This window comes from Pogonomyrmex barbatus, unplaced genomic scaffold (genome assembly GCF_055798465.1).
Source record: "Pogonomyrmex barbatus isolate J1 unplaced genomic scaffold, ASM5579846v1 scaffold4, whole genome shotgun sequence".
Lineage (NCBI taxonomy): Eukaryota > Metazoa > Arthropoda > Insecta > Hymenoptera > Formicidae > Pogonomyrmex > Pogonomyrmex barbatus.
In genome coordinates, this window is record NW_028297138.1 from 3,854,993 (window position 1) to 3,878,712 (window position 23,720).

At 35.3% G+C, this 23,720-nt stretch overlaps 1 protein-coding gene and 1 non-coding gene across 12 annotated transcripts in view; one reads left to right on the forward strand and one right to left on the reverse strand.

Annotated features, from left to right (window-relative positions):
- The window catches only part of LOC105423461 (extracellular serine/threonine protein CG31145), a 450,620-nt gene that overhangs the window by 183,386 nt on the left and 243,514 nt on the right, over positions 1-23,720 (reverse strand). For all 11 annotated transcript variants that reach the window (XM_089080651.1, XM_089080649.1, XM_089080650.1 and 8 more), the window contains 2 exons: positions 17,012-17,104; positions 16,202-16,506 (listed from right to left, as the gene is read on the reverse strand). In XM_089080651.1, the coding sequence (XP_088936777.1) occupies positions 16,202-16,506; positions 17,012-17,104 (398 nt within the window). The remainder of the gene's footprint in view (positions 1-16,201; positions 16,507-17,011; positions 17,105-23,720) is intronic.
- On the forward strand, positions 13,947-14,018 carry TRNAI-GAU (transfer RNA isoleucine (anticodon GAU)). Its single transcript has one exon. It is a non-coding gene; the product is annotated as a tRNA-Ile (tRNA).

Sequence of the window (23,720 nt, forward strand, 5' to 3'; positions counted from 1 at the left end):
TGCAGCCTAATTTTCCCGGTCTTCCACTTGATTTTTTTTGAATGGATTTCTGGTAAGAAGGTTAGATTTCATGACCATTCTTTTCAAGATAGCATAACTTGAATTTATTATTAAAAAAAAAACAAGGAAATAATTAAGAAAAGAGAAGTGTCCATTTACCGGATAATACATTATTTCGCTGAACGAATTTTTCGAGATTGTTCGAAAGAAAGGAATCGTGGAATAACATTGGACGTAACATTGATAATATAATATTTATCTAACTTATAGATTTAATTTCATAATTACAATGCAGCATTAATATTTCGACGAATATATTGATGTAACATTCGATTAACTCAGACTACTCAGACTCATCGATACGATCAAACGTACTTGTTACAATAGACGCGATTCTCCAACATCGGATCTGTTATAATAAATCCCAAGGAAGTACCGAACGTGATATGCGTTAGTGATATCTTCAATAGACATCAGCTCGGCGATCGCGAACTGTTAGTTTTAGTATGTATGAAAAAAAGACGATGTAAAAAAAAGGAAATGTAAATAAAAAAAATTTTACGCTTAAATCAAAATGTATTCAAATTGTTTAATTGATGATCAGATAACCATAAATAAACATATAAACATATATATAATACAATATATATAATACAAAATGTTTACCTGCAATTTCTTTGTCTCTTTATTCCTTTACCTAAACTGGAGCATAGTCATAGGTTCTCTGAGACATAATTTGTTTCTAGCAGTCGGATTATCGACGATCCTCTTAACACATCGCGACATATAGTTGTCTATAATGCTATTTCTTTGTTTAAATCGGGACATCATCATAGATCTTCCGAATCGCAATTTGTTTAGGTACATAGCAGCCGGAGTATCAGCGCTTTTCTTAACACATACGGTCGATTTCTACAAAAAACCATTTTTTTCACAGCTCTTCCTAGAAAAAAACCCTCAGCGCCACATTTCAAAGGATCATCGACAAAGCGTTTCCCCTTTTTCTTCTATCGTGTGCCTACGAGTTCTTCCCGCATACCCGTACCTCGCTCGGAGCTCCTGGATTAGAACCGGCCTAATATTCTTACTAATACGAAAGTAAAGTAAAGATGCATAGGTTTTCTTGGAAACGAGGAAAAGACAAAAGAGGTTGCGACCGGCCTGGAAGTCTTTAGACAGTCCGGAATTAAAAACCTCTCGGAAATTAACGAAACTTGTGAGATGCGAATAGCTGCCAGGTTTGACAACGCTGACCCATAGCTAAAGCTAGAAGTAAAATTAATTTATAGAATAGAAGTAATATATTAATAGAAGTAAAATTAATTTTTTGCTAAGTACTTCGAAAGAAAACGCTTTATGTGGAAAAAGAGCGGCAAGTTTTGTCACTACCGGGGAAGGATCCTATATATAGTCGTATTGCGAGCCGGTCGGTTTTAATACGTTGACAGCTTTGCAAAAACGCTTTATAAGAGGATCGTCGCCGACTGCGTTCGCCAAAATAAGAGATTGCGAACCTGGCTGAATTAAGCATGGAGAAACAATTGAATGTGAAAGGTCCATCAGAAATTGGATCCTTAGTTTGTGAGGTAAAATGCAAACACTGATGTCAGTGACACAATTCCCACTAGGAACGCAGAGAATCTATATTGCTGGATAGTAACCGGTGCTAGGAGAATGTCAATGGCGAGCTGCGGGATACTTCTAGTCACAAAAGTTTACTCAATAATCTCCCTGTCTCCAGGGAAAGGACAGGGATCTGACAGTTGAATGATGTTTCCTAAAAGGGAAAGATAATAAGTCGACTGCTAAGTTCAAAATGATTGGTTTCAATGATAAAAGACGCTTAAAAAGGGAAACCAGAATCGTGGTGGCCACAACAGAACGATCACAATCCCTTTTACTTCATCGTTAATAATTTTAAGCAAAACTCAAGGGAATAGAATAAAAAAGGGATAGGCATAAAAGTAAAATTCTTCCCAGTCAAGAGTAAACGCATCAATTGCGAAGGACTTCAGATCCGGAATCCAGGAAACAAAGTTATCATATTTCGCATTGATGTTAGATGCAAAGAGATCGATGGGGCAAATTCAGGGGCAAATTCCGTATTTATTATTCCATATTTGAAAGGCCTTATAGACGAGGACCATTCAGTATCCAGACAACGAGAACGCATTCTTTATTCGCGATGACATTCTCAGCGGAGCAACATAGGAGACAACTAGCCAAATATTTCTAGCCTCACACCAGTGCCAAGTGGCTCTTGAAAGAGATGACAAAAAGGAATATTTAATTGAGCAAAACAGTTAACATAAGACACTGCCATGGTATTATCTTAGAAGTATCTTACGAAAATCGGATGCAAAACATTTTAATCCGTAAAACGCAGTCTTGAGTTCTAAGGCGTTAATGTGACGAGCCCTTTCTTCGTCTGATCACCAGCCGTGAGTCTGACCTGAGATGATAGATGTGCCCTTAGTCTGTGAGAGACGCATCGGAGAAAATATCGCATGCGAAACGAACGGTCCGTCTGGATAAAGTTTGATTGGTTCCGGTCAGTAAAATATGAGCCACTGAATGGGCTACTGAAAGTCTTTCTCGAGCTCCGCAGAAATAAACATTAACACAGATAAGTTTAAGTGAACTCAAAATTGAGTGTTCGTTCTTGACCCCGAGTTTTCAACTGGATGCGCAATTCTTCTTGCAAAATACGAACAATCTTGGCAAAGTCAAAAATTGCTCGGTCCCAGGCAAAGCCCTCCAGCGAATCATTCTGAGAGTGGAACAACTGACTGACGAGTAATAGTTCCGCGGTTGGTTCCGCGTCTATGGTCGCAAAAATGACCAAGTAATCTACAGGATCTGATGCTACGGCTGAGAAAGAAAAAAGGTGGGAAATCATGAATTTTGGTGCTGCGGAGGAGTCGTCGTTTGAGCCCCCTCAATTTTTAATGAAAAAAAGATTGACAAGTGAATTTACTTGGTTCAGTGCCCCGACTCTCGAGAGTCATCGGCTCCTCTTGTGGCTGTGATGCAGGAAAGTGCGTAGAGCATTCCCTAATCTCGCTCTTCAGTGAGGATTCTCTGGACTTATTCTTGGATCATCGAATTTCTTTTTAAGAGAGCTGAATCTTGGAGCGTGGAGAAAATTCTCGACGAGTTCCGTGGATCATGGATGATCTTTGGAAGAGGATCGAGAATGCTTGTTTCGAGAACATGACTTGTTGCACACTCTCTTATGTTCACAGAAGCGTTTCTTATGACGTCTATGACCTTTGAATCTTGAGCGACTCTTGTACGAATCCGTCACTTCGAAATCGAAAAACTCGAGACCAATATAACACACAAAGAGGAATATTCGATAGACGAATGCGTTGGCTGATGCGAATAGAAACACAATGATGGCCGCGATCGCGTCACGCTAGGCGCGCCGTTACACGGGAAAATAGTTTTGTTTCCAGAATTTTTGAATTGTGTTGACTGAACGTGCGCAGGCGCACGATTACAATTAATTTTCCATCCGGACGAGACCTAAGGCATAATTCTGAGAATATTGCGAGCATTAAGTGGAACGCCAAAGAAGTTTGTTGACAGCACAAATTGGAATGATTTGCAATGTTAACTTACTAACAAGGGAGTACAACCAAGTGCCCACTCCCCGATTTTAATGAACTTCAAATATGTTAAAATATAAACAAAAATAAGAGACACGTATTTTTTTTATAAGTGCTAGACTGCATGTTAAAGGGGTGAAATTCGTTTTAAAAAAAAATCGGTTTTTTTTTTCAAAGCGAATATTGTCAAAACAGTTTTATACAAAAAAAAGTTTTATACAAAAGTTAAATCGTTTCAAAAATACTTTATAAGGAAAATAAAAAAGATTTTTTTTATTTTTTTTAAGTTTTCCCCACTACTCTATATCTATATCTTTGAAATTTTTTAGACTAAATTAAAGGTTATTTTTGTACGAATTAAATCATATATGATAAATTTATTTTCCGAAATATCATTTTTGAAAAATAATTATAAATCTCTACGTATACATGTTCCGTACCCGTCCATGCTCGATTTTTCACGCTGAACGAATTTCATCTTATGCACTGATTATGTGAGAGAGCAAATCAATACAGTACATTGAATATTGAAATAAGAATTTTATAACAACAACAACAACAACAACAAAAAGTAATAATAAAATAGCAGTGAGGTTATCAAACCGTTAAAATCAGTCAAATATTTTAACATATATACTGTATACTTATGATATATTAACGTATATACTGAATACTTTGGACAATTAAAAAGAAATTATTATATGATTAAAGAAAAGAAATTATTATATTTACGAAACATCGTTTATTTAACTTTAATTATTAGAGCAGCTATTTGCAATGATCAATGTATTTTATTGGCCAAGATATAGTCCCATAACGTCTTATTGTCGCAACAAGACAACTTACTGACGCATAATTTCGTATATTATTGAAGAATAATAAGACACAAGTGTACTTTGTCTCATTGTTCTTTGTCTTGTTGTTGTACAATTTCTTTCTACTAGTCAAAGTGTTACGCGGATAATAGATTTAATGTTTTTAGGATTGGCAGTAAACAGGCAGGAATACAGCTATTATTAACACAATGTTACAAAAAGGCGCAGATTGTTATAGCATATGCGCAGTCCGGTAATAATATTCGTTCTATTACAACCTATTGTTAATAAGTACTGTTGTACCCCGGATGGGCTACAACGATAATATTAGAGATAGTCGGGTTCGTTAAGCCTAAGGAGTTGGGACTCCGAGCAGGATCAAAAGAATGGAAGGAAATCTTCTTAAAATCACTAACACACTTTCTTTATGTTACTTGGTTTATTTAACAATTGCACAATTTCTTGGATTTAGTATTGCTTATTTTATTTCTGTCACATACGGTTAAACGTCGGCGGGCGCGTATCGCGTTACTCTGGCGGCCGTCGACCGAATATGTCACCTGAGACGCTGATAGTACGGCTCGCGTGAACTTCGCTGTGCTCTTGTAATATCTTGCGCGATAATTATAATAACGATTCCGAACGACACGTTATTCTTTACTTTTGACTTTTGACTCTTGACTCTTGACTCTTGACTCTCTCGATTCCGCCTTGTGTAACCGGTTATATAGTCTGATCGATGCCCGATCAGCATTCTGATCGATTGCGTCGATCGGTTGCGTGATATTGATTAATCAATATTACGCTCGGTTTGATCATCAAATTTAGGAATTTGCTGATAAGCTTTTTCGCAATGTTCTCGCGATGCATTTCTGCGGTCTTTCGAAAGACTGGTCGCAATTTCCGCGGTCACACATTTGTGTCATCTTTCGAAAGACTTTTCGAGATTCATGCGACCTAATTTTGTTGCCATGCGGACTACTTTTATTATTGGTTATTATTTTATTATTGGTTGTAGACCTGGCTACAACAGTACTATAAGATTGTATAAATAAGTAATATAAGTAATATAATTAAATAAATAAGTAGTGTATAAGTATCTATTTCTGAAATTTTTATTTATTTATGAAATTATTATTTATATTTTTTGTTTTTATAGTTTTTTACATTAAAATTTATAGTTAATAATAAGGAAAGGATTGTGAAGTGATGTGTAGACTCATTTAATTGTAGGCAGAACAGATGACTTTATTCTTCGATCGAGTACAAAGTGTGTCGCCTGCGCGGGGCTTCGCAAATGTTAGTCCTCTCGCACGGACTTCTCTCGATTTACCGTGTGATCATTGCGTGATCATCGCATGATTGCTGTTTCGTGTTTTCGAAATTTATTTACAAATTGTTGATTTTATTTGTTTTATTTAATTATTAGTTTAATAAAACAATTTATTAACTCTGATCGCATTTATAAAATATTTGTAAGTAATAAAACATTGTTTGTATATTGTACAATATTATCCTATTTCTTTGTTCAACGGATTTCCTTTAAGGTTAAGATTCTGTTTTACAAGTATTTATATTATAGATTGAGACAATTGGCTACTCTACGCAATGTTTGTGTATAATACAATCTCTGTAACGGGATTTACATTCAAATTAATTTATGGGCATTGGGAACTAACGATAGCTCTAACTAAACTACCGAAAATAATTTATTCTTATGATGATTATGTACAAGAGTTACGAGAGAAGATCCGTGCAACGAATCAAGTAACAAGAAAATGTTTAACAAGAGAAAGTTAAATCAAAACAGTATTACGACCGAGCAGCAAAAATAAAAACAAAAATTTAAAATAGGCGATCGTGTCCTATTGTACGATGAAACGGTTAGATGAGGACGTTCAAAAAAATTGGAAGCGCAATAAAACGGACCGTACGTGATTGTCGAGTAAACATCCAATGTAAATTATGAAATAAAAGCGAGCCGTCGTACGATAACCGTGTATACAAACTGATTAAAAATATTTACGAAAAACTAAAACTAATAAATAAAAATAAAAAAATAAGAAGACTCACCAGTACAGAAGACTCACCAGTACAGAAGTCTCAAAGAAGCATCCAGAAAAATGTCCAAGAAATATTCACTTACATTGAACACAAAAAAATAATATACTAACTTATATTAATCTAAAATTAATCACTAGTACTAAAAACTTAAACTAAAATAATAGTTGTTTACATCATCCCGAATTATCCCCCGGAAGAGCATTCTCCCACTTCCTCGAGATCATCCGCTGGAATATTCTCATCTTCGAGTTCATCCAATGGACAATTCACATCCTCTATATCTTCTTCGAATTCCTCCATATCTACTGGAGGCATGCAACTAATTAACTCATATAGTTCGATCAACCACGGAAATTCTATTGGTTCGGAATCCGGATCGTTTGAAAAATATACAATAGATATATACAATAGATTGTTCATCGGTCTCAAATACACCGTTATTACAAACGCGTCTAATAAATTGCATCCATATTTCGATTAGACGAAAACGTTTTGAATCACAGGTTCATTCAGAAATTCGTCTAGTTCTCGACGAGCTACACTACATCGAGGCTTATAACTCTTTTCGGGAACCGGCAATCCATTTTCTAACGATGGGAGTTCCATAAGCAGAGAAGATTATGTCAATGAATTCATACTTTTCGCTTTCGATCTCACTCCCGATCTATTAATAAATTATGCTAGATTGCTAGACATTGGAATCTTGTCAGACATGGAAGTTTACGATTGAGAGGTGTGATTCGAAAAGCCTATTGGCACAATAATTGTATCGCAGAATTCGAAGACGTGTTAGAAATGGACGCGTCAAATCATTATAGATTTTTGCGGCTAGAGCAAATTTCCTCCTGCACTATGATCACCTTTTCACATTTCACCGAACTAAACAGACACAGTTTTACTCAGCACCATGAACCATGCCATTTCGGGCGAAAAAAATGTATTCTACATGGATATAATTGTTGATATACAAGTTTCCGTGACAATGAGGGAAAATTTATGCCGAAGGAAGTAGCAGTCGTCGCAGTTAATAAAGCATTCGTAGATCACTGAATTATGATGTCTCCGTATTCGTCCTCCGAATTCGAAAAGTCAAGAAAAAAAAACAAATGGCTCTCGCGGAATTTCACGAATGATTCGACAGGACAAGCAATGATAAATATATCATCATAAAATTGCGGGAGATTGCACAGAAAACGCGCTACATCTATTGTAGAAGACGTAATAAAATAGATTTTTTTACTTGTAAAATGCACTTGCTAGAGACGTATACAATCTTGAAGGAATCTCTCCCGCGTTCAAAAGTCTACTAGAAGGCGGGAAACACGAATTACATCGAATACGAATTGCAATCATGGATTTCGATGAAATTCTAATAAATTTCATTGCGCGTTGCGTAATGCGAGCGGTTAAAAAATTAAGGTTATAAGAACGCCACAAGCAGCAAAAATTCGTTTGAGATTAATTGCGTAGAAAGCTTCAATAAAAGTAAGATAGAAAATAGAGTTTTTACAATAAAATGAAATTTTTCGAATTTATTTGTTTGGAGAAATAAAGGATTAGAAAACGAAGATACGCGGATCGAGCAAAAGAAAAAGATCTCTCGAAATTCGTATGAAAAAACGCACAATTTTTGTAACCGAATACATGGTCGATGACAACGTCACAGAAACAGGAAGAGATGGGAGTAAAATCTACACAAATAACTCCTCGTACTTCCTCTCTGAAAAATGAATTCACTCGTAATCTTACAATGTTGCATCATTTCACCGTCAGATATGCGAGAGTCTATCCGGCTGACAGATTCCCGAAAGTATGAACGAAGTCGACAGCTAGCGTCGCTAATACAGATAATCACGAATGACCTAGCAAACACTGGGTTGCCTTTTACATGACGAACAGGGAGCGGACACATATTTCGATAGCTTCGGATTACCCCTTTTGAACTCTAGATTCACCTATTGACTTCAACGGAACTCCGTCACTGAGAAATAGAACATTACACGACATACAGGACATATTTTCACAAACTTGCGGACAATACTGTTGTATATTTTTTTATTTTATCTCGCGGTTATAATATTAGTTTTGTCGATTTATTTTCTAAAGATTGGGAAGATAATGATCGTCTAATTGTACGATTATTTCATAAAATTTTTCTTCATGATAAAGATAAATTGAGGCGAAAAGCTTCAGATTGTATGTTGTCATGTGCAAACGTGTACTAAAAAGAGCAAATAAATGTAGGAACATTTTTATAACAATTACATAAATAAACATTTAAATTTTTATAAGTGTCGTGTATTTTTTTTCTCATCTTGTCCCCCTTGTCATATACTCTAATGTAAAATAAAACTATAATTTCGTCGATCTGAAAATCATTTTCAGACATGTAGCAATAGCGGATTGAATCTCCCGCCTACTTTTCGCGACACGCATTATTATACTGTCAATTATTACTCTTCTCTCGGCGCGAGCGATACGAGTCAGTCTTTCTCGGGAAATTGCCGAATAAACATTATAAAAATCAGATACGCTTCTTCTTTGCCCTACAAACAAAAATGATTGTGCCATGGCATGTACATGTCATAAATAGTCCTGCGTCTAAGGAAAAACTCGAACACGTTCATTCCTTTTTTCCCCCCCTCCCTTCCTCCGAGATAAAACACAGAATCTTTCTTTTTGTTTCCACCGCTATTTTTTTCTCATCAAAATCCTCCGAAATTGCTGCAATCAATCAACTCGCTGGTAAAAAGCAGAAATCAAAACGTGTAGATCGATAATTCGAAATATTGATTACCCTCCTTCTACTCTATCATCGCGAACCAACCCCGTCTATCTCTTCTCTTTCCCCCTGTCCGGCCCTTCCTTCCACCGTCTACATCACTGGCACCAATGACATCATTTGTTTTGACGGGCCATACTTTCTCCATTATTATTTACATATTTTATAATTTTGTTTTAATTTTTATTTATTTTACTTTTATTTAAATTATTAATCTGTAACTTATCAATCTTTCTGCATTATATATAAAAATTAAATGCTTATTTCTCAAAATGAAATGTATGTAATATATTCCCAGCAAGCAAAATGCTAGCAATTTGTTAGCAGATTGGCAACAAATTCGATCAGATATTCACTGCAAATCCGTAATCTGTGTCCGCATTAAGCTCGGGATTTGCCGACAAAACCTGTTGACTATGCAGATTGGCGGCAGAAACCGAGCAGAGCCTGTTGACGTATTATGCGAACAGATTGGCGGCAAAAACCGAGCAGAGTCTGCTGACATGCTATGTGAATAGATTGGCGACAAAAATCAAGTAGAGTTTGCCCTAACTTCCTTGTTGGACGATTACATCTTGCATCAAACATATATATAAAATACGTAAATAATAAATACATGTTTAAATTTTGATTATGATTTCGCTTATATAGAAAGTTTGATAAATTTTGCATGCAAGAAACGGCCATCTAGCGATAGTTTTCCAATTATTGTGTTTAAATATGCGTAATGACAGGCTTTGGTCGGTTTTTGTTGCCAATCTGCTGACATAGCATGTCGGCAAGCTTTGCTCAGTTTTTGCTAGCAATCTGCTGGCATAGCATGTCAGCAAGCTTTGTCATACTTTTGAGGAGAATTTGCTTACATGGTCAGATATTGCAAACTCTGTGTGCAATTTGTTGCCTTTTTGCCATCAAACGTTGGTAACAGGTTCTGTTTGATCTTTGCTAGCATCTATTGACATAGCATGTGAGCAAGCTTTGTCACATTTTTGAGGACAGTTTGCTCACATCGTCAGATATTACAGACTCTGTATGCAATTTGTTGTCTTTTTGTCATCAAATATTGATAAAAGGTTCTGCTCAAAATCTGTTTCTGCAGGTTTTGCTATCGGAGTTATTATATAATAAAAAGTATGTAATATAATAAATATAAGGTTATATAATACAAGTAGTCTGTATAGTCTGTATAATAAAAGGTAGAATATATAAATAATTGTATTTGTAACAGTAGAGCCTGAGTACCGTTTCTGACTGTCCATCCGCGGGAAAAGTCACGCGACCGGTGATCCGTCGGGACTTAAAAGCGTGATGTGTCAATGAATGTTTGAAGTATCCATTACAAAAATACCCACACGGAACAAAAATGGACATCTATTAGACGTCCACCATGAGGTTTAATTAAATAGTATAATTAACCTTCCTTAGATGTCCATGAATCCTCCAGTAGACCTCTATTAGAGATCCATAATTTCGCATTTTTTAACCTCTATTAGATCTAAAAGTCTATGTAGATTAGATGTCTACATAGACGTTTCATGGAGATATGGCTCAATTACGGATATTTTATATGGTTTTGAGAAAAATTAATAAACACATCGGAGACTTTATGAGAAGATTACTAAAAAGGTTATTATTAAAGATTTAACTATATCAATTACTTTTTGTTATTATATCATAACTAAAATTTTAAATAAAATTATTAATTGATATTATAAAATAGAAAAAATTAATAAAAAGAATTTTATAATGTTGAACAAAAATATTTTTTTTAAACGAAACAAAGTGCATATATATGTAGCGTGCAATGGAACTAATGAAACCTTTTTTATCTTGTTATGTCGATAACATCACACAATTTTTCCGAGAGTCACTCATCCTTATAATATATATGGTCGAGCTCCTTTCTGTAATCGGCTGAAATCAGCTACTAAAATAATAGTATAATTAAACTTGCGACTTTGATGTAAAAATATGACAGATCTCCGATGTTACTAGTGACAATGTTATCACATTGTCATAAGAAATAGTTCAAATAGTTTCAATGTTAATATTCTGATTACGTGTGCAATTATTTAAGTATATAATATAATTTAATTATATATTGTGACGTAGCGTCTTGAGATCGCCCATCACAAGATGCGGCTGCTCCGATTCGGAGTATTATTGGGTCCTGCGTCCACCCGTTTGAGGGGAGAGAGAACGGACGAAAATCCAAGAGGCCACCTAGATAATTGTGCGAATTTTTTGTTTTCTTTTTCATTCTTACGTTATCGTTTCCTGATTTTCACTACATTGAGCTGCCGAGATTGATTACTGCTGCGAGATTCATGTATCGCTTACCACACGACCAACGACGACCGTGTTTGAAGAGGATGCCGCTACTGGATGCCAAGAATGATCAGGTCGTACTTAGTCATCCTAATTAGTTACCGATTTTTCTGTATGCAAGGTTCCCCGTACTGTAGTGCGACATTTACAGAAGTCGAGGGCTAACCCATACAACGCGGAATCGAGGAGCGATCGAGAGGAGAGGCGCCACTTCTCGCGAGATTGCGAGGAGACCTCGCATCGAAGAAGGCGAGCTGAGACATACTGAGGATGTGTAATCAAGCCGGAAGAGACAGTCACTTCCCGCCGGAAGGATCGATTCACCAGAAGAGGATCCTTAGGAATCGCAAGCTCAACCAAGATAAAGGATCACGGCTTTCAAATCTCCCGCGGGGTCAGCGAACCACGGGCCATTTAGGCTTTGCTATGCAAATCCAATACCTGTTGAAGGAGTTAGGTGTTCTACTACTTGTATTAAATTCCGAGCTTAGTTTTATAAAATCTGAGACATCTCTGCGAGATAGTTTACTATCCGGGTGTAATTGTCCTCTCGAGCTTTTTTAAGCTTGAAATAAAGACGTTTCTCAGAGATACAAGTGGCGTTGGAGAATGTCGCCGCTGCAGTCCGACCTGCATCCATTGAGAGAATAGGACTATCATCTCTGGAGTACCGGTCGCGGGGATTCGAGAATATACATGTATATATAATATGTATATGTAGTGTGTGTGTGTGTGTGTGTGTGTGTGTGTGTATCATTGAATTGTCGAAGTGTTATTCTAAACACGTTATTTGCGATAAATCTTATTATATATCTCTGTGGTCGAAAGAATAAGATGCCTGCCTGATAAGCAGGAGATCCAGGTTCGATTCCTGGCTGAGGTGATATTTTTCGCAAAATAATTGCGGATTTTTACGATTGATTCGTGGTCAGGCTCCATCGTTGCACACGTCCTCCCTTCTTATCCTCTTTTTATAAAACTAAGATCACCAAGTATAGTTATAAGAATAATAAAATGGGCCGCGCCGAAATACAGAAAATTTATCGGCTGATCACGCCACGACGCTAATCGATATTAAAATAGGGGATGACGATTGCCACCGTGTCGCGAGGATTCGGCGGAATACTCACTTTTCCATTCGTGGTGACTGAGAAGGACGCAGGAGTTGCCGTGAGCTACGTGAAAGAAAAATCGAAGCAGAGGATCAAGAAAGGGCTGCCGTCTGGTGAAGCAAACCGTATCATGTGTAAAGTCGTCAATTTCGCCCGTGGACCCGAGGAATCGCGCGAGACTGGCTCGAGAAGATTTTCGTAGGCAAGCATTTTTCGCGATCGCGAAAATTATTGCATCATCGCCGTTTTACCCGGCGAGCCGGCCGCGTGTCTTCCTCGTGATATAATTATCAAATCGTTCGCAACGTTTTTCTCTCGCCCTCGTGACCCGCGGAAAGTCCAAATAACTGTAGTACTCATATGATTCATGTATAGTTGCCGCGCGTAATTTCTCTGTAAGAGTGAGATAAACTATGTCGTTCACGGGGCTGTACTGAATTACTGGTCGTAACAAGTTATTTGTGTTTTATGTGAGCTCGAACTATTAAGCGAAAGCGTTGTTCCGAAATATCGTTGCCACGTGTATTTCTGAGTGGCATATCGTGCTGTCGTATTATTTGTTTAACGTAAGAATTTCTTGATGTAACTCTTTGTCATTACGAGATTCGAGACTCTTCGAAATGTATTGCGTCATGAAAGCACAATCGGGACAAGTGAATGTAATGATTCGAGCCGAAATTAAAGGCATTCTTATTATTCTAATTAATTCTTGTTGCATCACTTTTTGATTTCTTCTCTCTTCCATGAACTCCCTCCTCTACCACCGAGCTGCTGGGTCATCAATAGCATTCGCGAGTCTGGATTGACTTGCATAAAACAAATCTTGTGATCTCTTCATTGCGAATGGCACGTGCTCGTGCCTGGCGCCCAACTTATAGTTAAACTACGTTATGAGAGACCGTCCTCAAGGGTAGCGGTCACAATATATAAATATGTCATGCTCCATTCCATGTGAGTAATGTTAATAAATTAATATATATATTCTATTTACTGGTTTATATATTTGTTGATCATATTAAATACGTGAGATATTTCTCTCATTCGACGAAATATGTTTTTTGAATTTGGTATAATTATTTATATACAATCAAACGAATAAATATTCGAAAGAATACATGTATATATGTATATTGTAATATATATATATATATATATATATATATATATATATATGTATCATTGTATTGTTGACGTGTTATTCTAAACACGTTATTTGCGATAAATATCATCACATGCCTCGGTAGTCGAAAGGATAAGATGCCTGCCCGATAAGCAGGAGATCCAGGTTCGATTCCTGGCTGAGGTGGTATTTTTTCGCAAAATAATTACGAGTTTTCACGACTGGTTCGTGGTCAGGCCCTGCCGTGACGCACACCCTCCCTTCTTATTTGGAATAACGTCTATAACGAATAAATATGATGTAGTAAACGGGCAATGAGAATCAGCGCTGTTTACGGTGCGCAATTTACATTCTTTATTACAATTTAAAAATGCATAACATACGTTTCGACTCTAGTTTGAGTCATCCTCAATGTATACAAAAAATAAAGCTAGAATACCGTGTTCATCCGATATGCTCACTAATGTTAATTTCGCTAACTTGAATTATTATGATCGCACCATCATATCATCCTTAAAGAGATAGGACAATCTTTAAGCGTTGTCGGATGGACACTGCTCACACAAATCGAACAAAGCACGCGCAGGAATGCAGCGCGATTCGCACCGAGCAGCACACCAACAACGCGTCCGCATGCCCAGAGCTCCAGGCAGTGACTGAATAAATAATATATATGCAAATTTTTAATTTATTTATAAGTATATATTTTTAATTTTTATTATAAAATAAAATAAAAAATCATTTACAAAGGATTTAAAACTTTCAATTAAACTCTATATATAATTCATGAAAGTTTTATAAAACATCTGTAATTTATCCATATGACTTCTATAAGACGTCTACATAAACGTCTAATGGTAGAGCTCCATTAGAGCTCCATCATGGAGATAGTATAAATCTTTATTAAAGATCTATCTGACCTTCACTGCAGAGATAATGATCGTATAGAGGCTGTGAAAGTTATGTGAACTTTTAATGAACGTTATGTTCCGTGTGGATAGGTAACATGCCGTTACATGGAATCACATGCGCGTTGCCGAACTCAGCCAAAGATCGCCATACACGATCGGAGATAAGATTGCGAGATCTCATCCAATTAATGTTACATTTGTTGTACGATACATTTTTTATCGTGTTGATTAGTTACAAGATAGAAAATTTCTAAATGAGAAAATACGAAATGTAGTGTTATGTTTAGAGCGACAGTTGCTCTAATTACCGCTTACGATATTATTTCCGAACACGTCCGAATTATGGATCATGATGATATAAAAAACCTGCCTCCCGTTTAATTAAGAGATTCTTTGAAATCAGTCCATCGAATTAGCCTTGCTAATCGGTTATAATTCTCAAGAAGTACGCTAGCGAGACTAGGAAGTTGCAAATATGCCACTTTTATAAGGTTTTACTGGCAACTATCTGAATCTAATCATAACTTGCTGAAATCTGTTAACCAGTTACGATTATATGTTCGTCATCTCAATCAAGTTTTACTAGTACCGGTCCAGTTCTCTGAGCTACCAAGATAAATTCACATTTGCTGTTCGGATAAAAGACTGCGCATGCGCCGCCTCTGCCATTTTTCTGATCGCTTGCGCTGTCTTGTCAATCCAAGTAATAGCGAGAACGGTAGCGAATTCGCTCCTCCGGTCAAGTATTTCTGATACACATCCATTCCTGCAGTCATCTGCATTCTACAGTGTCAACGCATTATATGGAACACGCCCGCGGGGTTAGCCCAGACTGCGAGCCAATTAGTAAGCATACGAAATATCGCGAGATCGTTCGCCTATTGTGATCGCAAGACTATTATAATTTAACAAACTATCATCGATTTGTGACCTGCGATTTGAGAGCTCGCGCTACATCGATATTATTATTGCGCCTCGATTTCACGCAAAATCCGCACGCTTTTACATGTATCGTGCTGTATGCTCTTAAAAATATCAATAAATTATTATTTTTTATTGTTGTAATATCAGCAAATTGGTGGATCATTTTATATTAAATAGAAATATATTTATATTATATATTATCTAATTGATAAACTGATGAAATAACGTCTATATTATATTAAAAAGGAGAAAGTAATTACTAGTTAATATTTTAAGCATGTAGATATTTGTTAATGTCAATTACAATGTAACAATAACAATAAAATACAATAAAAAATAAAATAATTGGATGAAATTAATAGAAAAGTAGAGTATAATGAAAAATGACAGTTATTTTAAGTGTAGTAATCATAATACAGAAATATAAAAAAAGAACATATTGTCATTTGTTTTAGAATTTTATATTTATTCCATACTAATTCTTTAAAGCAGTGTCTTCTTGAAAAAAGATACATTGTATGTGATGTATCTTACCATGCTCCCACTGTGCTTTCTTTCGTTTGTGATAACTTCTGCGCCAAGGATGACGCCAGGCTTTCCTAGCTGCAAGAACCTTATCTGGTAGAAAGGCAGCAAAACTACCCTCTAGAGTGTCGGGACTACCACAAACTGCGTGTGCGGTATCACAATAGTAACTACATTTGCCATGAAAGCATAAATTGCCGGCTGGACTCACGAAAAATGTTTTAAGTAGTTCACCGTCAGCAATTTCATAAATTTCTGTTGTAATATTGAGAGTCCGACCGATCACTGGCATCGCTCTGCGAAACCCTAAAAGTCTGTAAATGAAAAAAATTAATTTAAAAAAATTGTTTAATGTTAAATTTACGAAAATTTAAAAATGAAAAAGTTTTTTTATTATTAAAATTATATTAAAATTATATTATGCTACAAATTATTTTATAAGGAACAAAATTATTGTTTTATTCTCATTTATCCTTTTATCAAGTCATTTATCTTTTTGTTATATTTATATTTGTTAGTTGATGAATAAATTTTTGCAAGAGCTTTATCAACTATTTGTTCATAACGATAGTATGGTGATTATTGAATTTGGACTCTGTATGAAACACATTCAATTTTTGAGCATTCAATATGATAAGAAAAGTTGATAAAACTTTAATGGCAATAAAATTGAAATGAAGTTACGAACATTTGATTTTTTAATATTTGATCATGTTCGCAAATATGTCATCGATTTTATCTTGAATATTAGTATAATCATTTAAAAACATACAAAACTTTTATAAAAAAAAGATATATATGAGTTAAACATAATATTACCTGTCTAGATGAAAAGAGGCAATCTCAGCAGTATGCCTCTCGAAATCTGTGAAGTAGAAATGATTCGGCAAAGTCTGTTGCTCTCGCGGGAAACTATAATTGAAAACAACATATTTATTATTATATTAATATTATAAAATTATAATAAACATTAAATACTCATTGATATAAATATGGTATAATATACACATTAATGATTAAGGATAAAAAATATATAATTTTTGTATTGTATAATAGTATACATTTAAAAATTATAACAAATAAACATTTTCAAGCGCTTTTAATAAAAATTGTCTAGTAAATGTAATGTAACATACATCTGAAAAACATAAATATAAATATGAAACATTAAAACTAAAGTACTATACGTATTATATGTAAAAAACATGTATTTGATATAATGTAAGTATATGTATAATGATAGACATCTAGATATAATCTAGACATATTATTCGCGATTTATATATCTAATAAACTTATTTATAAATTTATCTCCATAAATATGAATTGATATAAGAAATATATAAAACCTATATGTAAAAAATATAAATAAATGTATACAGGGTGTGCCAAAAGTGGATACAATCGAATCTTTCGTAAGAAATGTAATTTTAAAAAAAGCTTCAGATAAAAGTTGTTAAGTATTAAGGAGGCCACATGATTGTGATATTCATTTGTCCTAACAAAATTACCTTTTAAAAAAAGTAAAAAATAACGTCAGTCAAGTTCACGCGCCCCTTTTCTTATTTATGTAAAAGAAATAATTTTATACAAAAATTTCCATCTACAAAAACCTTTTTAATAAATTTTATTGGTACAAAAGATGTGATATCAAGAACTGATGCCAATTTCTAATTTAATAAAATGAAAAGAATTTTACAATGAAATACAACTTATTTTGTAGTTCATTTTTATTTGAAAAGTCGTTTCATTATTTCTACAAAAAACATAATATCAAAAACTTTTAATCATAAAGTAGAAAAGAAACTTTGCAAAGATAAAAAAAGATGTTATTAATCCAAAATTAACGTCAATTTGTAGTTGCCAAAAAATTTTATTGAATTATTGTACTTGTGTTTATATAAAAATAATATATAAAAGAAAATTTGATGTGTAAGAAAAAAAAACGACATACAAAAACTTGACGCGCCCGAGTACCACTTTTACCGCTAACATAATCGTAATATTGATTTATTTGATTTAATAGTGTCAATAATTTTATCAAATACTCTCTTTTGATTCGTGTTTAATTTTATTATCATTTCAAAAATATCTTCTTTTTTAAAGCCAGTAGCACACGATACTTTTTCTTCTGCTGGTTTGCTAGCTGGATTCGCGTGTTTGCTGAGCTGTTATCTTTGATTGGTACAGATCTAAAAGAATATACCAGTAGGAAAAAAAGTATTGTGTATTGCTGGCTTAATTTTAGCTCCAAGATCTTTAAAATCTTGCATGATTTCACTCGCTTCTTCGTTTTGCATACCTATTGTATTTCATCTTGAAATGCATCCTGTTGTTTTTGCAATTCATTATCTATAGTTCAGATATTCCTGAACTAACTGTTTTAGAGTTTCAAATGGCGTTTTCAATTCTTCTAATTTTTCGTATTGTAATGCTTCTACAAGATCTAATTTAATTTTGTGAAATAATTCTTTGTAGGTGTCACATCCATTTTTAAGATCATCTAGTCTCCGCCATGATTGAAACATAAGTAATAGTGCAAAGAAATATTTTTCTGGCTGTGTATGAACGTCATTTTTAAAAAATTATAAGATTTTTTTTTAATTAACATTTTTAGAAATATTATATTTCATTATTATATTTCTTATAAATCATGATTGTGGATAATAATACCATTAATACATTTAAGTAAATATATTTATATAACTATTTATATATTTATATAATTATTTATATATTTATATAATTATTTATATATTTATATAATTGATACATTTTGATATAAATTAATTTTAGTTAATATTTTCTTACAATTTAATGTAAAATTATTTATTTTGGACCGATTTGACTATTTTTTCAATGTATTATATATTACTTACTATTATATGTAACACACGTTACATCTTCTTTTTTATTAATCAATACATACAACTTCACACGAAAGATCATCTGTCAAAGACATATAAAAAAAAATGAGCGCTGCAAGAGCTGTCGTACAGAGATGTTCATTAGCACTTTTTGCGACAGAAAAGCTACGATCGACGACGACAAGGACATTTTTTAAAATTTACGTTTCTTAAAATTTTTTGAACTTTGCGTCGCGATTGCGTAGCAATATTTCAGTTCGTAGAACACGAAGAAAAAAAACAAAAACACTTTTCTTGTATAATTTGATACTCAGCTATCGATTAAGTAGTAAATGGGTAGCCATGGCCCATCAAAACAAACCACTTTCCCACTGGCGCCAAGGGCGTGGCCTCCCGCTGTCAAAAACTCAGTCACGTGGAAATGGAACGTTCTGATTGATCGGTGGGCGTGGCAGTTGATAATTAGATAATTAGTGGGAGCGTTCTGATTTGCTCTGCTCCCATAGCTGCCCGGCGCATGATTGGCTCTGCCCATAGTGCTCCATATGTGATTGATTGTCGAAATATCAGACGAAAAAGTAGGGGAAAGGGGAGAAAGTGGGAACACTCAGGGTTCGAAAATAAAATGGCGTTTGCAAAAAGAAAGATGGCGGGTGTGTGAAAGGAATATACTTGACGAGAATGGAATGCGATTTTTAGGACACGAGGGATGGAACGAGGAGAAGGAAATTAATTTTTTGCGAGTTTTATTATGTATATATGGGATATGATAAATCACGTTTTCTTAGGACGAAAGATTTCTTGGCGCCTCATAGCTAACGAATTTAAATTTCTCGAGAAATTTGACATTTTTTGTATGGAGGAAATGTATAAACGTTTTGAAGATGAGGAGTTTTCGGAGTATAATAATCGTTAGAGTTATTTACGGAATCATGGTATTTAGGAGAGGAAAACAGGAATGGATAGGTTCGCACTAGAAGTTTCTGACGACGACGAACTTGGAGTTATACGAGGTTTTTATCCTATGACAAACATGCAAGCTGAAAAAATTTTCTTTGGACGCAATGATAACTTTGGGATACTGAAGAGGGGGGGGGGGAGAGAGAGAGAGAGAGAGATATGTGTGAGTCAGAAAAGCATAGAGATACTAGGAGATTATAGGAAAACACATTCGTGCAGGCGTAAATGGCTTTCAGAAAAGGGAAGGAGTCGTAAAAAATTTAGGATAAAGGAAAAGATAAAGAAACGACGTAAATTTGAATTTTGTTATCAAGTATAAGCTAAATTTATTGTACATTTTTCACATATATATGAATATGTTTTGTTACAAAATTAAATACATGATTTAGTTATTATATACAAAAATTGTAACTCTCGATTCATTAAAATTATATAGTAATTTTTTTAAATTTTAGTGTAATTAATTCTACAAATACAATATTAAAATATGTATCCAAAAATGACAAATTATTTATTTGCGTTCTCACAGCAAGTTCAATATCTTTTTAGTTGCCTCGGAGTGAGTTTGATGATATCGGCGTCAATGTAATTGTTAGGTAGACATAGTTCTATCTCCTTGATCAGATAACGTACGCACTCGTTAACAGTATCGACGACAGATACTAGCTGGTTTATACGAGTATCGACACATTTGATGATATTCTCTATTTCTTGAAAAGTAGCTTACTGCATTACAACTGCAACGGAGTCAGTTTTCCTTTTTTCCGACAGTGATTGTTCCTCCGTTTTCGAATCTGCTTGCGTACTTCCAGTACTGCTTTCTTTAGGAAAATTTTCATTTTCCTTACGTCACCAATATACGAGGGTAGTCTGAAAAATTTTGAGCCTAACATAGAAACAAGTATTTTTTCGATCAAATATAGTTTTATTTTTCAACATAATCTCCTTTTAAGTCGATACACTTTTCCCATTGATAGTCTAACCTCTTTAACCAAATAGTAGTTGGCGTCTTGCTCTGCAAAATAGGCGTTTACGTATGCGATGATCTCCTCGTTCGATGAAAATCTCTGTCCTCCAAGCGAAACTTTAAGCTTAGGAAACAGGAAAAAATCGCTGGAGGCCAGATCTAATGAATACGATGGGTGATCAACCAATTCAAAGTGCAGTTCGTGCATTTTGGCGATCGCCGAAGTGTGAGCAGATGCGTTGTTTTGATGGAACAGCACTTTCTTCTTCTTCAAATGCGGCCGTTTTTTTTGCAATTTCTGCCTTCAGCTTATCAAGTAATGATGCACAATACGCTCCCGTTATTGTTTTACCTTTTTCAAGATAGTCGATACACACAATTCCGTGACTATCCCTGACTAAAAAACAGTCGCCATTACCTTCCTAGCTGATGGAACCGTCTTCACCTTTTTCGGAGCAGGTTCACCCTTTGCAGTCCACTGTTTTGACTGTTCTTTTGTCTCTGGAGTGTAGTGGTGGATCCAAGTTTTATCTACAGTTATGAATCGACGCAAAAAATATGACGCGTTTCGCTTGAACCGCTCCAACAGGGCCTTGGAAATGTTCATTCGAATTCGTTTTTGGTCCAAAGTGAGCAAACGCGGCACCCAACGCGCGGATAGCTTGCGCATATCCAATTCTTCAGTCAATATATGACAAACGCGTTCTTTCGATATGCCTATAGCCTCTGCTATCTCTCTAACCTTAATTCGACGGTCGTCCAGTACCATTTGGTGAACATTTTCGATGTTATCAGCAGTGATCGCAGTTTTTGGCCGTCCCGAACACTCATCATCAGCCAAGCTGGTACGACCACGTTTAAATTCAACTGCCCATCTTTTTACGGTGGCAAATGATGGGGGCAGAGTCCCCGTAAACAGCGTCCAACTCGATTTTAATTTGCCCAGGCGTATTGCCTTTCAAATGTAAGAATTTAATCACGGCACGATATTCAATTTTTTCCATTTTTACAAAAATACTGACATCGATTGACACAAATGACTGTCAAACAACAACTGAGCGTCCAAAATGATTGAAATTTTCACAAAAGTCTTTCAAAGCATATATTATTGTAATACTAGAATGGTTTTGACGAGTAATGTCATCTTCATGTTAAGGCTCAAAACTTTTTAGACTACCCTCGTAGTTTTCGCTCTGTAGGCAGAGGTGAAGTTGATGAATAGGTTTGCAAATGTAATAGGATTTACTTTGCTTTTATTGCTTCTGTTAAAGTATGCGCTGTCCTGAATACTCTCTTGAAATTTTTGCCACGTGTTCGGATCAAAGCTGATTCCTTCTGCAGAATTACTACTCAATTTGACGACAGGTTCGAAGATACTCTCCTTAGATAATTGTAATCTCACGTGTAATTTCTTCGTATGAGAGATATTGAAAGGATACGTGTAGAAAGCAACAAATTTTGTTGCACATTTTGCACAGAGTTATCTTACGAATATTTTGTAGTTTAGCGGGATTCGCAGCTTCTTGTTGTCCGGCCATATTACTTGACGAGAGAATTTTGAATAAATGTTCACTTTTAACAAAGGAAAACTTGGAGGGATATTTTCGAAGTGGACGCTTCGAATGTCGATACTCGAGTGAAGCAATGTACTGGTATGTACAGCAATATAGCATCTTTTCTTCCCTTCGAAATAAATAAAAAAAATATATTTTATAAATAATATGCAGTCAAATCAAAGATTCTAGAAGAAACTCTCTTCGCATCTTTTCGCTTTGTCTCTGCTCTTTTTCAAGGAAAAACTTTTCTCGAATAACAGAATTATTACAAGTTCGCGTTTGACGCGCGTTATGAACGAACGGTTGTAACGGTCTTGGCGGTTATGTCAGCAGGAATATATCCTGACGAAAAAATGGGAGTGCGTTTTTGACGAAGAAATACACGACAATCGAGAGACACGAGAATTTCTTGAGAATCACCCTATAGTACAAATCTCATCTTTCGTCCTCGTGATGCATTTTTTGGTGGACGCATTGGCAATATTGCGATTCGATATGAGGTTTCGGGTACCGAGAAGATACGCTACGTAGTTGTATGTTCTCTGTATCCGTACATACTCAAGAATTGAGTTTTTCCAATCGGTCATTCAGATATTTATGTAGGCGAGGAATGCAATAATTTAATTGCAATTGTACCAAATTTTAATTTCAGTCCAATCTCGTACGTTGCCGAGTACTCTCCCCACAATCTTTTCCATCCGGTACTGCCCTATCGCGTACGCGGTAAATTATTATTCCCTCTTTGCCGTACATATTGTGAAACATTTTCTCGAGATGCGTGTAGTCACGACGATCCTACGGAGCGTGAGTTCGAGGGCACATGGATGTCTTGTGAATTATGCAAAGCAATCGAAAAAGGATATCTCATGACGCGGGTAGATGAGATTTGGCAATACAAATCCACGCGATATAATCCCGAAACGCGACAGGGAGAATTGTTTGCCGGATATATCAATACCTTTTTACAATTAAAACAAAAGGTGAGAAGGGTGGCCGAGCGAGTGCGAGAACGACGATATTGCTAAAGAACGTTATCTGAGAAAGTATGAAGCAACCGAAGATATCATTTTCGATAAAAACAATATCGTACGTAATTCCGACTTACACTCCGTCGCCAAACTCTTAATTCGTTTTGGGGGAAATTCGGCCAGCGAAGTAGCTTGCCGAATACGGAAATA